A 16459-nucleotide genomic window follows, 5' to 3' on the forward strand; every position below is an offset into this window, starting at 1 on the left:
GGATATTAACACCCTGGAAGATGGATTCCGTTTCTCTCTCTATTGCTCTTACGGGTTCGAAGCCCTCTATTTAGATCTTCATATCTCTTCATCCTTTTCAATTTATTTGTTGTCCTATATACTGTTCTAGGGAGTAAACTAAATCACGGAGACAACCAACATTATACTCGAAACCGCATCCAACCTCTCCAAGTATGGGTTAACCAGAGCAAATTCTTTTGAGAATTTGTTGACTGGGAAGGGAAATTGTCTTCTCCAATGAAATAAATCTGCAAATTCATAGAAGCTCTCGAACGTAGAATATTCCTTAGTTCCGAAGGATATTGATATCCGCCGTTGGGATCAGGCCTACCGACTAAGCTAGGGCAGATCACAACACCATTAAGAAGTATATGTATAATTGAATACTCTCGGTGTAAGAGTGTCTCGCATATTTGGCTCTGTGATTACCAGATTTCCCGAGGCTATACGAATGGGCAAACTTCCACCCAATCATGTTACGCCCTGGCTTGTCACATTCATGTTTCCCTTCAACTAATATCCTACCAGGATGCGGACGCTATAAGACGTCAACCCTCTTTCAAATAATCCACTAGTGTATAAGCTCTCAATATTGCAATGGACTGAGATAGCTTGAGCGACCCATCTAGCTAGCTCTTTAGACCTCGACTTTGGATTACTGTGATCAGCAATATGTAACCCTCTAAAAGGCTCCAACTCAACAAACTATGTGCTGCAAGGCACCTTGCTGAAGCTGCACACGAAACTCGATTTACCAAACCAGAAGGAATAAGTTGCTGTTGGTATTGCTTTTCTCTTCCCTATTGAAATGATTGTGACCAAATTAGAATCCTAGAACTAGGCAGTGGTCATCTCGCAGAGGGATAACTTCCTACTTTACTTTCAACCAGCACCCGGGCTTCTACGAAACGCATGCACGCATTACTCGAATATCCTGATAGCAAAAAGCTATCCATAAACAACCAAAAAGGAAAGACGTCCCAGGTGAGGCTTGAACTCACAACCTCCTGATTAACAGTCAGACGCGCTAACCAGTTGCGCCACCGAGACAACAGATGGACACTCGACCTGGGGTCTGCCACCTTATTCCAGGAGAAGTATTAGGGCTTCAACAAAACAAAAAGAAAAGAGACGTCCCAGGTGAGGATCGAACTCACAACCTCCTGATTAACAGTCAGACGCGCTAACCAATTGCGCCACCGAGACGACTGATGCACACCCTGCCTCGACTGTTGATCTGTAAAGAAATGACTGGATGAAGAAATCAGTCTGCAAGCCGCCGGCTATAAACCACCCAGTGGGAAGCTAATTGTAACCACGGTTTCTGCTCTATTCTCAAACACCGAATTTATTGAACAAGATATGCCAGAAAGTGACCCTCTTGATAATTAAGTACACATCTAGTAAGCTGACTGGTGGGTGTGCTTTGATGCATACCGTGATGAGTACGTGAAATAGACCGAAGAATAGCCCTAATACGGTGCAGAATGAGACCAGGAACTTGTTTTGACCTTTTCAACGATACACACAGTTAGGTTTCAATGCAGAAACTAAACCTTTCCAGCAGCGTGCCTGTATACTTAGTAGTGCCTCCTTCTGGGCCGAATTCCTCCTTGGAGGGACCACAGCTGTAGTCCTATCTTAAAAAACTGAACATTGACATCCTAGTCAGTGATGACTTTCTATCTACTCAACAGCTGTTCTACATTTACCAAGTTCTTTACCGCGAGGGTTTGTTCAACTAACTACCTGCCCGCGGTATGACGAGCGAATAACATTCTGCCAATGGATAGTCAATTCAGCACGAATGAAGTAGCTGGCTACCCTGCTTGCCTGGAGATCTCCGCCACCTTCATGGAATACTCACGATGTGATTCTTTCGTTTGTAGTCTAATGGGCTTATCATTGCTAGATTCCGTCAGTTACACTCACTACTCTGCCCTTCCTTTCTATTCCCCTTCCGCTTGATACTCTCTACTCGCTACTTCATAGCATTGAACCCATCTTTGTACTTGACATCAAACCGTCGTTTGCCTCTATACCCAGGTCCACGAATGCAGGGTCACTAGCAGATGAACACATGGGTACTAAGGCAGACCAGTTTCGCCTGACTTTCTATTTCCGCCAGCATCGATCCAGGTCCGTACAAGGCTTTGCCCCAAGGAAAAAGACACCCATCCAGATAGCGGGATGACCTTGGTCGCTCTCACCTCTACCACGTACCCCCCTTAGTGGCTTGAAGTCGCAAAGGGTAAACGGAAGTATTAAAAATAAAAAGTTAACCGTCCAGGATGAGGATCGAACTCATAACCTCCTGATTAACAGTCAGACGCGCTAACCAATTGCGCCACCCAGACAAGTTGTTGTATTTCCGAAAAAGTTTTGATAATATAACACAAGATAGATAGAAGCCACGTTAGCACGGAATCTCGATGACTGGAACCGCCGCTTTTCCATCCCATAGTTCATCATCACATACATACCTGACTCCTACGTATGTCGAAGCTGCTCATACGAAGAATTCACAAAACTGGTAACTTCCTTGTATGCGATGTATGCATCTTGCTACCATTTACGGTGCCTGCTCAGCTATCTGAGCGAGTTCAGATACGCTTTAGTTTCTCAATCTGTTACTGAGTCTTTTCGCCGGGCGTTGGCCTCAAATGAAGCACATCTGTGCGCATCCAACCTAGATGGTTGATGTTCCTGGCCTCTCGCTTACTGGCCAATCACAGATTAGAATGTAAAGGTATATAAACTATCGTCAACAGAAAGCTACTGCCCTCGAGGCATCCGGTCAATTTGAAACGATACAGAGAAGATTAGCATGGCCCCTGCACAAGGTTGACACGCTTTATCAAGGAGATGCTAAACTTTTTTTTAAGCACTCTTATCGGCTTAAATTGGAGGTATGGAGTTTCGGTGTCCATTTTTTACCTGCTTGAGGGTTCGAAACGGGTACGGAGCGCGACTTGATTAGGTCTTTACTTTCACTTCTATACTTGGGAGTTGGACAACTGTTTGAAGTCCCATGTATAGAAACTTCTTGACTTAATATAGCTTCTTGACTTAATATATAGCTACCTCTACCTGAGCGTTGAAGCGCCACACCCTCTTTAGCTCGACTTGGAGGTATGGGATCATCGTTCTTCTCGACAATACTGGGGTCTATTGTCTTCACGATGACCGCATAAATAGCACTATCGGTATCTAGGCAAACAGCGTTATAGGTAGTTATACATTCAATATACAATCATCTATACAGATCCATTGAATCTCACTGTACATAAATCACTGTGTAATCACATCAGGCTTGTTCGCCCTCCAATCTCTTGACTACTCTCGCCGTTAGGCATCTCGCCATTCCGACCAACCACGAACTCGCGGTAGATCGCCTGCAGTCGCCGTCGCTCTGCTGCACTGAGTGAGCTGCGTGTTGTGTTGAGTGATCGCTCCATGTGCTCCCATTTGATAATGATCTCTTGACGAGGCTCTTCCTGAGTGGTCTCATTTGCGGCAGGAGTCGCGGCGTTAGTTGTGCCTTGCGCAATTTGCCGTTGGCGCCGCCGGGCACTCTTGATTGCGTCGAGCTTGGCCGCAACGGCTGCAGGTGGAGGCATAGACACCGTTCCGTTGGCCTGCTCCGACGTGGAGTAAAGAAATTGGATGAAGGACTTGGTACTGGTACTCGTCGACTGCTTGGTATTGCTTTTGGCTGCCGGCTTATCAGCATTGTGATCCCCGAGAGCATCATGGACGGCTTCAAGGTGGGCGTTATAGACGACGGCTTGAAGATCAGCTCCAGAGAAGCCCTCTGTTCGTGCAGCAACTTCATCTAGGCGAGCCACCACTTCGTCGCTCATCACCAACTTCGAACTGACAGCTTTGATGATATCAGCACGGTCTGTGTGGTTCGGCATATCGCAGAGTAAAGACTTGTCTAGACGACCCGGGCGCAGAAGTGCTGGATCGATCAAGTCCGGTCGAGAAGTAGCGGCGAGAACGTAGACTCCGGAAAGCCCTTCCGCTCCATCCATCTGTGTGAGCAGTTGGTTGACCACGCGATCTGTGACACCTGTGGAATCATGGCCACGCTTGGGTGCTATACTGTCGAATTCATCAAAGAACAAGACACAGGGCCTAGCAGCTTGAGCTCTTTCAAACAGGTCTCGTACGCTTTTCTCACTCGCACCGATATATTTGTTCAGGATTTCAGGACCCTTGACACTTATGAAATTGAGGCCACACTCGCCTGCCACCGCACTAGCCAGAAGTGTTTTCCCGCAACCAGGAAAGCCATAAAGTAACAAACCAGACCGCAGACGCAGCGGACACTGTGCAAAGATCGGAGCGTACTTGGTAGGGTATTGGAGTGTCTCTAAAAGCATCTGGCGAGTCTCGTGCAAGCCACCAATGCCGGCAAATGTTGTAGTAGAAGACGTGAGAGTAACGTTACGAAGGGAGGCTGGTGTGAAACCTTTGATGGCATTTTCAAAGTCGTCAGCACCGAGAGTGATCGCCTTTGATGTTCCGGAGAGCTCTTGGACAGAGCGGATCAAAGCCTCATTTCTCGCCCGAGAGACCAGGAGAACCAAGTCGCCAGGCATATATCCATCCGTTTTGCCAGCTAGTTCAAGGAAATCTATATCACGACTCAAGACAAAACCATCTGCTCCAGCAGAGCTCGGGCGGCTATCTGGATTCGAGGGATCTAACCATGAGCCCTGGGTAGATGCACTAGCTTCTCGTGCATGGCCGTTCATAGTGATACTGGCGCCTTTATCTTGACTTGTCAGCTGCTCAAGCACCTTCCGCCGGCCTTCTTTATCCGGAGCCCTTATATGAATGATTTCACGGGCAACATGGCCTCCGATTATCACGTTGTTCAACGACTCTTTCGACTGTGCAGTTGCCAATAGCACCACCGAAGAATTCATGGAGCAGTATTCTCGCACCATAGAGCAAATCACTTCACTGTTCTGACGGCTGCGGCCATTATCTCCTCCAACCTGTAGCTCCGTTTCCACCGGACACAGTTTATCGAGATCATCCAAGATCACGACTGACTGCCCGCCTAGGCGAGAGCACCAGGAGGCGGACATAAAAAGGCGGTTCAAAGTCTCTTTAATATTGGAGATTCGAGTCTCGTCAGTAACGAGCTTGCGACAAGAGAAGTATTTCACATTGAAGAGGTGGTCTTTTCGAAGTCGATGTGCCAGGAGATGGCTAAGCTTCGTCTTTCCAGAACCAAGTCCGCCAGTCAACAAGATTGACGACGACTTAGTTAGGTTATCAAGAGACTGTCTGATGATCTTATCGATGCCCACCATCTCTGGTACTGTGGATGGTATTGTATCCTCCGTGGGCATAGGGGACGAGCCCTGATCTGAAGGTCGGGGAATTTCAGACTGTACTTCAAGTGACAACTTCTGTTCTGATCCCTGCAACCACCCGAATGTTGGTTCTGAAGCGGCCTTTAGGGGAGGGTCAAATCGGATAATGGCACCATCAAATGCAGACACTGTTGTCTGATTATCTGCCTTCGGGAGAACCATTCCATCTGTCAGAGGTCCCGACAGTAACCCCTTCTCTGAACCAGGGCTACCGTATATTACCTTTATACGCTCGGCTAGCGCATCCTTTGCAGCTGCGGTATCAGCACCGAATTTTAACCCATCCTTCTTCTTCGATGTGTCAGCCATGAAGGGATAGACCTTGATTGACTTGACAGCTGATTTTTGCAATGGGGGTGGGGCTGCTTCGACACGGACGATGCCACCTACCATGCCCTCAGCACCTAGAGCGGAACACAGCAGCGTAGACATAGCCAAGTGTTCACTGTGCGGAGCATCTACCCACGGAAGCACTTTGGCAACGAGTTTTGTGCTGGGCGCACCAGCCTCGTTTGACTTTTGTTCTGCTTGATTCAGTTGTTGTTGAGGGTCAAGTGGAGGTTTCAGGCCGGAAGGTTGAACGATAGTGATGCAAGCCCAGCTGGCTCCCCGAAGTTCGTTGGACGCAAGGATCTCGGGCTCTACCCAAACGCGGAGGCCCTTGTTGGTATCATCTTCAGACTCTCCATCGAAGTACTGCTCAGTCCACTGTCGATCGATACCTCTGAAATAGAGACATCCTCTGCTTGTCGAGTCTGATTTACTCTTTGTCCGCGCGGTGCTTCCGCTACTCCTCCCCCCGACGCTTCTCCGGCTGCTCCCATTAACACTTCTACTATCCCCTCGGGTCCCTCTTGTATTCCTGGGACGCACTTTCGGAGCAACAATAACTTCCGCATCGGGTGCTATCTTGGCGAATGGGGAGGTGTCCGACGGCGCCGGCGTAAGAGACGTAATGACAATATTGGCGGTGGATGTCGGGGAAAGATGCAGAGCAAGAGGATGCATATGGTCTGGCTGAGCCGTGCTGTATGTTGGATTTGGAAGAGCCCGGATTTGAGAAAGAAGGTTAAGCTCCAGAAAAGTTGCGTGCAACTCAATGACTGTGGTCGGGATGAGTCAGTGAATGCAATCTCAGTTTTGTCGAACATGAACACCATACTTTCCCAGTCCTCAGGAGTTAGAGGCTCGATATTAATAGTATGCGCTACCGGAGGGTCCAAGTGAATGAATATTCCGACCTAGCACCGTATTAGAATACCTAAACATGCAGCGTAGTTGTTAATGTGCGTAGCGTACCCTTTGTCCTTCGGTAAGGCCCAAGACTCTGCCAAATGTAGTATCCATTTCGACAGTAGAGATATCCTGTTCTCTAGAAGAGGGACCGCTATTGATGCCATCTTTTCCAACAACTGGCGCAAGCCTCCGCTTGCTTGGCATCCCCGTCCACCCCAGATAGCATGATCGTTGTGTCGAATTGCCGCTGGCCTTTCCGGATGTAGGTCGGTATTGCAGCTCGACAATCACATTTTGTGCAGCCTGGCAAAGAATTAGAATTTTCGAAGCCAATTGACATCCACAGTAGATGAGGAGCTAGCTTACAGTATTGGCGTTGACGAGCAGTGCAACCAGCGATGGCGGCAGGTTCACTAGACAGTTCTTCAAAGGTACGAGGGCAACCTCGGCTGTGGTGGAGGGTTTCTTGGGCGCCATTCTCAGGCGCTGTGAGGGTATATGTGTTCTGTTTAGAAGCAGCGGAGAGCTCTTGAAGAAGAGAGAAGACCGCAGCTCAAGATGTCCCCGGACATCGACTCCGCAATCAAGCGCCCGCCATGCGCCGTTCGCCGAGCCGGCCGGCCCATAGATCTCGGACCGAGACTTAATCCGCTCCGATACACGTGCATAAAATACTAGTTCTTTTTGAGACTAGTGCAATATAAGGAATGGAAACGCGTCGGTTTTCGTGTCGCGACGTGTTTTTGCGCCTCAGGTTTCTGGGCCTAAGGTTGCTGGGGTTCCGAAATTGATCCACTACCAACTTCTCCGAGAAATCACCAAAAGTACGTCCGCCGCTTCCTTCTGCCCCCCCGATCGATGCGAGTCTAGTACTGTCGCCATTCGCATCACTTGCCAGTTAATTTGTCAACTAAACTGGTTCATCCCATTGTCGCATCATGGCTTTACTTCAGTACCATGCTCCTGTTGACTATGCGGCGCAGTTGGACGCCTTCAAGGATTTCCTCACGCACTTCAAAACATTCGAATCAGCTTCTACATCCGCTGCGACTGAGGCTATTGAAGACTTACACATTGACGGAGACCGCACCAGCGATGAATATGACTTTATGGATGATGCGGAAGATGAGAATGGAGCCCAGAGAGAAGGATCAGGCCGCAGGCGCCGCGAACCAAAACTGAAGTATATGCAGATGCTCCAGGATGTGGCAGATCGCGAGCGCACAAATATCTTAATTGAGCTTGATGACCTAGCTACCGTGCGTACTCGACTATTCGGTTCCTCAACACAGTGACTGACATTATGGCAGTTCGAGAAATCCCTTCCGGAGGACACAGACCTTAAGCTTGTTGAATCCGTGCAGAAGAATACCAAGCGCTATGTTGATGTTCTCTCACAGGCTGCCGATGCTGTCATGCCCAAGGAAACCAAGGAGATCACGTATGTGGTGAAACCGAAGGCTTAGGTGAACCCAATGCTGATCGAATACAGATTCAAGGATGATGTACTTGATGTTATCATGTCACAGCGTGAAAAGCGGAACGAGGCCATGACTATGGCCATGGAAGCCGACATGGACGCAGCGGCAGCGCCCTCGATCTTCCCCCCTGAGTTAACCCGTCGATACACCCTGAACTTCAAGCCAATTACTCCTTCCGGATCAAGCAGTGAACGTGAATCCAAAGCCCTTGCGGTTCGAAATGTACGAGCAGAATATCTTGGTGGCTTGATCACTGTCCGAGGCATAACTACTCGTGTGTCGGATGTAAAGCCAGCCGTCCAAATCAATGCCTACACTTGTGATCGCTGTGGGTCTGAGGTCTTTCAACCAATCACTACGAAGTCATACCTTCCCATGACAGAGTGCATGTCAGATGAGTGTAAGCAGAACAACTCCAAGGGACAGCTGTTCTTGTCTACTCGTGCTTCGAAGTTCGTTCCTTTCCAAGAAGTGAAGATTCAGGAGATGGCAGATCAGGTTCCCGTTGGTCATATTCCACGCACAATGACTGTTCACTGTCATGGCAGCCTGACACGACAATTGAACCCTGGTGATGTGGTTGATATTGCAGGAATCTTCCTGCCCACCCCGTACACCGGGTTCAGAGCCATCCGTGCTGGATTGTTGACTGACACCTACATGGAGGCTCAGCATATTACGCAACATAAGAAGTCTTACAACGAACTCGCGATGGACAGCCGGACTCTTCGCAAGATCGAACAACACCAGAAGTCTGGGAACATGTATGAGTATCTGGCACGCTCGATTGCCCCTGAGATCTATGGCCACCTTGACGTGAAGAAGGCCTTGCTTCTTTTGCTCATTGGAGGTGTCACAAAAGAGATGGGTGATGGCATGCACATTCGTGGTGATATCAACATTTGTTTGATGGGTGATCCTGGTGTTGCCAAGTCTCAGTTGCTGAAGTATATTGCTAAGGTCGCTCCTCGAGGCGTGTACACTACGGGCCGAGGAAGCAGCGGCGTCGGTCTCACGGCCGCTGTGATGAGAGATCCTGTGACGGATGAGATGGTATTGGAGGGAGGTGCATTGGTCCTGGCGGACAATGGCATTTGTTGTATTGATGAGTTTGATAAGATGGATGACTCTGACAGAACTGCCATCCACGAAGTAATGGAGCAACAGACGATTTCAATCTCCAAGGCAGGAATCACAACCACTCTCAATGCTCGCACGTCTATCTTGGCGGCTGCTAACCCGCTTTACGGGCGGTATAACCCACGTGTTTCTCCCGTCGAGAATATCAACCTTCCTGCTGCTTTGCTTTCACGTTTCGATGTCATGTTCCTTATTCTCGACACTCCCTCACGCGATTCCGATGAAGAACTGGCACATCACGTCACTTACGTCCATATGCATAATAAGCACCCCGAAAATGAAGATGCTGGTGTCATGTTTACCCCTAGCGAGGTTCGCCAATACATTGCGAAGGCACGTACCTACCGGCCCGTCGTTCCTGCATCCGTCTCGGACTACATGGTCGGTGCATATGTTAGAATGAGGAAACAGCAGAAGGTCGATGAGAGCGAGAAGAAGCAATTCGCCCATGTTACTCCACGTACTTTACTGGGCGTTGTTCGTCTTTCACAGGCTCTCGCTCGTCTTCGCTTTAGCGAGGAGGTTGTTCCGGAGGACGTGGATGAGGCACTACGTCTTGTTGAGGTCAGCAAGGCGTCTTTGTCTAACGATGGCCAGGGAACTGCGGATCAGACTCCCAGCAGCAAGATTTACCACCTCATTCGCTCCATGTGGGAGAGCGGTGCGGCAGCCGTGGGCGAAGATGGCGAGCTCAATATGCGGAGGATCAGAGAACGTGTGCTTGCTAAGGGCTTTACTGAAGATCAGCTCACGATGACCATCGACGAGTATGACCAGTTAGGAGTAAGTATTTCCAACAAAACCCCTTTTCTAGTTCGACAGTTGCTAACACGATGTTCACTCAGATCTGGCAAGTCAATGGCAACGGCACACGTCTTATGTTTGTTGGTGGTGATGCGGAAATGGATATGTAAAGACGGGTATTCCACCATAGTTCTCATCGAAAAAGAATCTCTAATGTTTACTTGCCATGAGTTGATCGGGGCTAATCACGGTTTATCGTTCTTTATCTATTGTTCCGAATTGATGATTCTTCCAGAGGCTAGATTTGGCACAGGTGTTATGGTGCATAATGTATCTCAATGGAGTCTAGGACCAATATATACCTCATTATGATTTCCAAGAGTATCAGTGGGTACAGAATCAACATCTCAATTAGAGCTCTGGTTAAGGAACGACAAAGTGAAGCTATAGCGCTAAGCTCAACAAAGGAATGTAGATTAACCCTGACAACAGCCATGCATATCAAAGTACCGACCAAGTACCGCTCCACCACCTTCAACCACCCATTATCTACCTGCATAGTCACCAATTCCCACCAACCATAATCTATTGATGCATCTCCTAAACCTCGCACCTATTCTGAATCGGCACCTCGGCACACAAATTCGGGCTCGCTCCGTACGGGTTATCGCAGAGCGTATTACACACAGTCGACTCCGGAGTAAAGACCAGGAACTGGTAATTGGGCATGTTCAACCGGAACTGCTTGGTGATATCATTGTTGTCCTTCGACGCCTTGTAGCCCGCGCGACAGGCGCAATGGAACCGGGTGCCCGTGTTGATGCACGAAGTCGTGATGTCGCAGTTGTTTTGGCCCGACAGAGGGTTGCAGGTGCCGCAAACGGGCTTGGTGGGATTGGCGAGGACGAGGGAGGAGGTCGCCAACAGGAGGGTAGTGAGAATGGAGAGGGTTTGCATATTTGTGGTTACGTGTGCGTTATCAAGGTAGTATTGAGAAGAGTATAGAGTGTAGATTGGGAAGTGGGTAGACTTTGGGTATGAGCTTTCAACTGAAGAGTAGATGATTCTTTGCCTGTCTGATGCTCTGTCTCGGTTTGAGTATGCCGGTCTTCATTGCGTCTTATATACCTTTTGTTTCCTCTATTTTGGGAACTGTCATGCGACGGATGGCTCGGTGTGAGGAGACTAGAACTTTGCCGTAGTAAGCTAGGCCTCCAAGTACGACCTTGGAGAAGGGTTGAAGGCGAGGACGCTATTTTCCAATACATGTCTCTCTTTGCTTCTAGAGGTTGTCATGCTCAGCAATTGAGTTGGGAGCCACAAACTGGCTGCTTCGGATACGAGCTCTGGAACATGGGACAAAGGAACCAGTGCCATGATGTCGAGCTAGCATTCGCTTGAGGCGATAATGCGGGGGAGAGATTCTCGGATCTCGAGTCTAGACTTTGTAACTACTGAGCTTTGACGTGGTATTTCTTTGCCGGATACATGTACCGACGTGGTTGTTCTCTAAAAGTGTGGATGACGCAAGTGGCAGGGAGACTAGCTTGAGATGTCACTCTTGAGTTGTCAGCACTCTACAATCTTTTTTCGTAGATTTTTCTTGTTTGTACCGTGGTTGGATCGATGAAAGAGGCTGTCATTTCCGCACGGCATGTTGAGATGGCTAGACATGTTCGTTGCTGCCGCTCTCGTATATCGGCGAGGGCCATCCTGGAACATGGCGAATGGTGGCGAGTTCATAGCGAGGAATCCGAGTCAATGACTCCTTCTTTTGTATGTACATGGTTGGACTTGTCGGTGATTTGGCTCTCAATGCTGTGCTCACCTGACTGCTTCTTAACTTCATTGGCTGTAGTTAATGAATGTACTATTTATAGTGGCTCTAGACGTGAGTGTTCGTCCATGAAGACTAGGAAATCTAAGGCGAGAAGCTAAATTACGGTACCCTAAACTCTAAACTCATGATTTATGGAGTGCAACTAAGATGTATGGCTTGCGTAAATCATCTATTGCGAGACATGAAGAGAGTCTACAGACGCATCTTCGATTGTTCCGGCTCACCGATCAACTCCAAAAAACTCTCGTGGACCTCATCAGTGAGGTCACTGGCCTGCATGCTCCTGCCCTTCGCCTCAAAGGCGCGGCGAGAACACTCTCTCGTAATCCCACTGCCTGCCCAGGCAGCAAGCAGCAAGGTTGTTGCTGGGGACATTCTCTTGTCTGATGACTCAAGCTCCGCCTGAATATCTTGCTTACTCTGCGCCTCCTTTTGGTTATCCTTCTCACCGGAATCCCAAAGTCCGTTGTGATAAGCCGCTCGCCACGCCAGCAGCGTGCCCAACGATCCCGTGAGCGTATCTCCCTGGCCTCCACTGCGCTTCAATCCTCCGACGATATCGTTGACGAGGCTCGTTACACCGTTTGAGATCACATCGTGAGGTCCCTTTTGGATTATCGTCACGCCACCAAGAGCTTGCGACAGTTTCTCACAGGCTTCGGTTTCTCGGCTCGTCTTGTCACCGCCATCAGACTCAATCTGGGCTATGCTGGGAACCTCGATATTCAACGCTTTGGCTAAACGGCTGAACTCGTTAACATTAGGCGTCAAGATACAATCCTTGTATCCTTTAACAAGATCTGGTTGCTCGGTGACAAGTAGTAGTCCATCGGCATCTAAGACAAACGGTATTGAGCGGGACCGCGCCTCCTTCAAGACCTCCGTCACCACTTTCAGCGTAACCCCGTCACGACCCAATCCCGGTCCCACTACTAGGGCATGGAGGCGAGATAGCATTGCCACGATGGGGCTAGCAAGATTAGGCGCATCAATCGAATTGGGGTCCTTTACAGACTCGCTACTTGGTAGTATAGGATGAACCATCAGGTTCGGAGAATAAGACTTAATGACCTGGATAGATTGGTGAGATAAGACATTCAACGCCCAAGCAATTTGACATGGCACAGCATAAGCTTACAGTCGCCGCAGATCGCTCACAGATAACATGACTCTGCTCTTTGTCAGGAATCGTCGCATGAATGATGAGATAGATTCAGGCATCCTACCATATCGCAGCCTACAGAGCTTAGTCAACGTAATCACCCTCATGAACGTTGTTCAGTCACATACCTAGTCGAGCCGAAGCCATGGAAGAGAAATATGGAGCCCCTGTGTAACTTGAGCTCTGTCAATACGACCTGTACATACTCACGTTGGAGGAGTGGACGTACTCTAGTGATCCTCCAATAACGGCAACACGTCCATGCTGGCCTGGCTTTACTATTAACACAGAGTTCTTTTGCTGTGGTACGAGAACCTGAATCGCCAACTGTGGAATGAGGAAGGCAGACCTTTGTGGAATTTCTCCAGCATAGGCGGCACAATCTTGCGTACCTTGCTGAAGAGAATCTTGGGCGAAGTCGTTATATGATGAACCTCCATGATGAACTATATTACAGAACCTTGCTATTCAATTGAAAGAATCAACACATGGAGTAACAGGGAGGAAGTTGATCATGAGAGGATAGAAGAGGAAGAGAGCAAGAGGTGAGGTGCAAGAGTAGCAAGCAAGAAGAGGACCATGGCCTGTGATGTCACCGCCTACTAAGTGGGGCTGATCCGGCGATAAGAATCCTGTCCATCGGTTCCAGTTCTCATAGAAATTTAATAAACAAGCATAAGATGTAAGAATGACGCCTCTCCCCACCTAGTAAACAGGACGCAAAAACACCGGATAGGGTTATTCCAACGGAAGGAAAAGAAGATAACACTAAGAGCAGCGTTGCCACCCTATCTATCAACACCATGACGCTCGCTAATGCACAGAAGGACTCAAAAAAACATATCATAAACAGAAGTTGCCCTAAAGAGAAGAGAAAGTAAGAGATAAGGGGGAAAAGATGAGATGTCATATGTAATGCACCCTCGGGTATTTCTCGCTGATGCTCCGTTCCAAGCCAAAAGTAAAATGTGCTGAAGAAGTTTAACAGGAATTACTAACAAAGAAAAAAGCAAAATGAAGGGAGAAGACTGGTTTGTAGCCTCAACGTCTTCGGGACGCCAATGTAGAGAGCTTCCTCTGGCGCTCCAGCTTTGCTTGCTTGGCTGCAAGCTCCGCACGCCATTCTTCTTCATCTTCTTTCCTTGCAGCGGCCAATGCGGCTGCTTCCTCCTCCTCCACATCGTTAAATCCACCTTCCATATCCGAGGATGCATCTGAGTAGTAGTCATCGTAGTCATTTGCATATTCTCCCTCGTCTTCCTCGTCTGTTCCAAGATATTCGTCCATCCTAGATCGTTTGCTCGATCGAGCCTGTGCTTTCCGATCGGTTGGATTACTTCGGGCGGGTAAGCCAGCCGTACCTCTGTATTCCGGTACCGCAGACGGTGTTGGCCTTGCGGTACCCTTGTACGACAGCTCTTCAGGTTCGCGTTTCCTGGCAGGCTTTACATCACCGACTTTGCTACCTGTTGCTGGACCGGACGTGGCGCCGGGTTTCTTTGCCGATCGTGCGTCTTTTCCCTTCGCTTGTGCTTCCATTGCTCGTTTCTTGCGTTCCATCTTGCTAAGCTTCTCTTTAGGTACGGCCTGATGCTTGAACATGCCCGCTTGCGTTGGGGCTTTCTGCTGCAGTTCCTTTGCCTTTGCCATAATCTCCGCGAACGACCCCTTCGGGGGAGGTTTTGAAGATACCGGGGCTGCTTTCTGTGATGCCGATGACGTTGATATAGTGCTCTTTATAGCGGGCCTCGCAGCTGGTGTAGAAGTAGGACGGGGCTTAGGAGCCGCAGCCGCAGCCATTGGTCTAGAAAGTGGTTGTTTGATAGACGTCTGGGTGAGAGGCTTTTGAGGACGTTGCAGCAGCTCCTCAGCCTTGCGTTTCGTACCTGCAGCATTACTTGTCCGCTCAGTGACATCACGAGGGGTCGTGCTGGGCCTGCGGGCCTCCGATTTGGCAGTTGAGGATGAGACGGGCGCTGATTGTGTGGTAGTGACTGGCGGTAGTGGAGACGGTTTACCCGTCTCGATAGATGAAAGAACGGAATCGAGGAACTGCCCCATAAATCAGCGAAACATTACCAGCATAGCGGGATTAGGCGCTCCTACACTCATCTTGACGCCTAAGGCAGGTGTAGATGCGCAGATCTCAGTCTCAGGGAAGAAGTGATGAGGGCAGATTCACCGTCGGTGGTTAGTGTGACGGATTAACTTCATGACTTCTTCTGAGGCAGAACCTGAAGTTTCAAAGCTCGAGACTTCGAGATTGGCCGTCTTCTCACCCTAACTCAACCAAAGAAGCTAGGTTGAATTGAGGAAGACGTCGAAGCCTTGAGATACACAGAGGATAGACTGACGATGCCGTTAAGACGAGAGCGCCGGCGGTTTAAATAAGTTACAGCGAGTCGCCATCCTGTCTTCTAGAAGCGACTGATCACGTGCCGGACCAAGTCATCCGGAAGAACCCTTAGTAAGAATGCTACCCTTCAAAGCATGCATGCGCCACAGGCTCGCTTAGAGGAGCCTGGGCCACGAGCCACATCCACCAGCCGCAACGCACTTTTCTTGCGATTTTGGCGATCCGAATCTTCGACTTTCCTCCATCCACATCGCTAACCCTCAGCGAACTCGACGTTTCAGTCTCCGCCCAACTTGCGGTTAAATCGATTGATTCTCGTGTTCACATATTAAACAAATCTGTATGTTTGACAAACCTGGAGCATCGCGCTGCGATCTCATTGATCTTATTGTACTCGGCGAAGGTTCATTTCTAACAAAAGTTATTCTTGCACAGATTCAAAATGAAGCACCTTGCCGCTTACCTCCTCCTCGCCCTCGCTGGCAACTCCACCCCCTCCGTTGAGGACATCAAGAGCGTTCTCTCTTCCGTCGGTATTGATGCCGATGAGGAGCGCCTCCAGAAGGTCATCTCCGAGCTCGAGGGCAAGGACCTCCAGCAGGTTCGTAATACGTTGAATGATTGAGACATAGGGCGCCTGCTGACCATCTACTCACTACAGCTGATCACTGAGGGTAGCGAGAAGCTCGCTACCGTTCCCTCCGGTGGTGCTGGTGCCGCTGCCCCTGCTGCTGGCGGTGCCGCTGCCGGTGGTGACGCCCCCGCCGCTGAGGAGAAGGAGGAAGAGAAGGAGGAGTCCGATGAGGACATGGGCTTCGGTCTCTTCGACTAAGCGCCTTCACTCGTGCGAGCCTCAAAAAATATGTGATATCTCGTGGGGGAACAGAAATCTGGCAGTCATTTGCAGTATTGGGAGGAAAATGGCCCATTTCGGTCAAGTCTGTTTGTTTCAGACTTCTCTGATGCAGTTACGAATTATGCATACGTGAGCTGAAAAAGCTCCTTGATAGCCAATACAGATTATCTGACCTCCACGAATTGTTCCATATCACGTAAATGCGCGTAAGCCGACTTTCTGTCTATCAG

The 16459-nt window shown here is 49.1% G+C and overlaps 5 protein-coding genes and 3 non-coding genes across 8 annotated transcripts; 2 read left to right on the plus strand and 6 right to left on the minus strand.

Moving 5' to 3' along the window:
* Window positions 1–997: 997 nt before the first annotated feature.
* On the minus strand, window positions 998–1071 carry AO090011t00012. Its single transcript has one exon. It is a non-coding gene; the product is annotated as a tRNA-Asn (tRNA).
* An 82-nt stretch (window positions 1072–1153) lies between these two features.
* Window positions 1154–1227, minus strand: AO090011t00013. The gene has a single exon. It is a non-coding gene; the product is annotated as a tRNA-Asn (tRNA).
* A 1077-nt stretch (window positions 1228–2304) lies between these two features.
* AO090011t00014 lies at window positions 2305–2378 on the minus strand. The gene has a single exon. It is a non-coding gene; the product is annotated as a tRNA-Asn (tRNA).
* Window positions 2379–3323: 945 nt separating this feature from the next.
* Window positions 3324–7127, minus strand: pex1 (AAA family ATPase peroxin 1; the record flags this gene model as incomplete). The annotated part of the gene is made up of 4 exons (XM_023233035.1): window positions 3324–6517; window positions 6577–6655; window positions 6714–6953; window positions 7017–7127. 4 exons carry the CDS (start codon window positions 7125–7127, stop codon window positions 3324–3326), a joined length of 3624 nt encoding a protein of 1207 aa, XP_023093578.1.
* Window positions 7128–7588: 461 nt separating this feature from the next.
* Window positions 7589–10185, plus strand: AO090011000622 (DNA replication licensing factor MCM7; the record flags this gene model as incomplete). Its single annotated transcript, XM_001826176.1, has 4 exons — window positions 7589–7909; window positions 7961–8091; window positions 8143–10054; window positions 10117–10185. The coding sequence occupies 4 exons, from the start codon at window positions 7589–7591 to the stop codon at window positions 10183–10185; spliced, it is 2433 nt and encodes an 810-aa protein (XP_001826228.1).
* A 1862-nt stretch (window positions 10186–12047) lies between these two features.
* Window positions 12048–12812, minus strand: AO090011000624 (ATP-dependent (S)-NAD(P)H-hydrate dehydratase; the record flags this gene model as incomplete). Its single annotated transcript, XM_001826177.3, has 1 exon — window positions 12048–12812. One exon carries the CDS (start codon window positions 12810–12812, stop codon window positions 12048–12050), a length of 765 nt encoding a protein of 254 aa, XP_001826229.3.
* Window positions 12813–14058: 1246 nt separating this feature from the next.
* On the minus strand, window positions 14059–15129 carry AO090011000625 (uncharacterized protein; the record flags this gene model as incomplete). The annotated part of the gene is made up of 2 exons (XM_001826178.3): window positions 14059–15069; window positions 15124–15129. The coding sequence occupies 2 exons, from the start codon at window positions 15127–15129 to the stop codon at window positions 14059–14061; spliced, it is 1017 nt and encodes a 338-aa protein (XP_001826230.1).
* A 686-nt stretch (window positions 15130–15815) lies between these two features.
* aspf8 (ribosomal protein P2) lies at window positions 15816–16205 on the plus strand (the record flags this gene model as incomplete). Its single annotated transcript, XM_001826179.1, has 2 exons — window positions 15816–15974; window positions 16035–16205. The coding sequence occupies 2 exons, from the start codon at window positions 15816–15818 to the stop codon at window positions 16203–16205; spliced, it is 330 nt and encodes a 109-aa protein (XP_001826231.1).
* Between the last annotated feature and the right edge of the window lie 254 nt (window positions 16206–16459).

The sequence above is a fragment of the Aspergillus oryzae genome, chromosome 7 (assembly GCF_000184455.2).
Source record: "Aspergillus oryzae RIB40 DNA, chromosome 7".
NCBI classification, from domain to species: Eukaryota; Fungi; Ascomycota; class Eurotiomycetes; order Eurotiales; family Aspergillaceae; genus Aspergillus; species Aspergillus oryzae.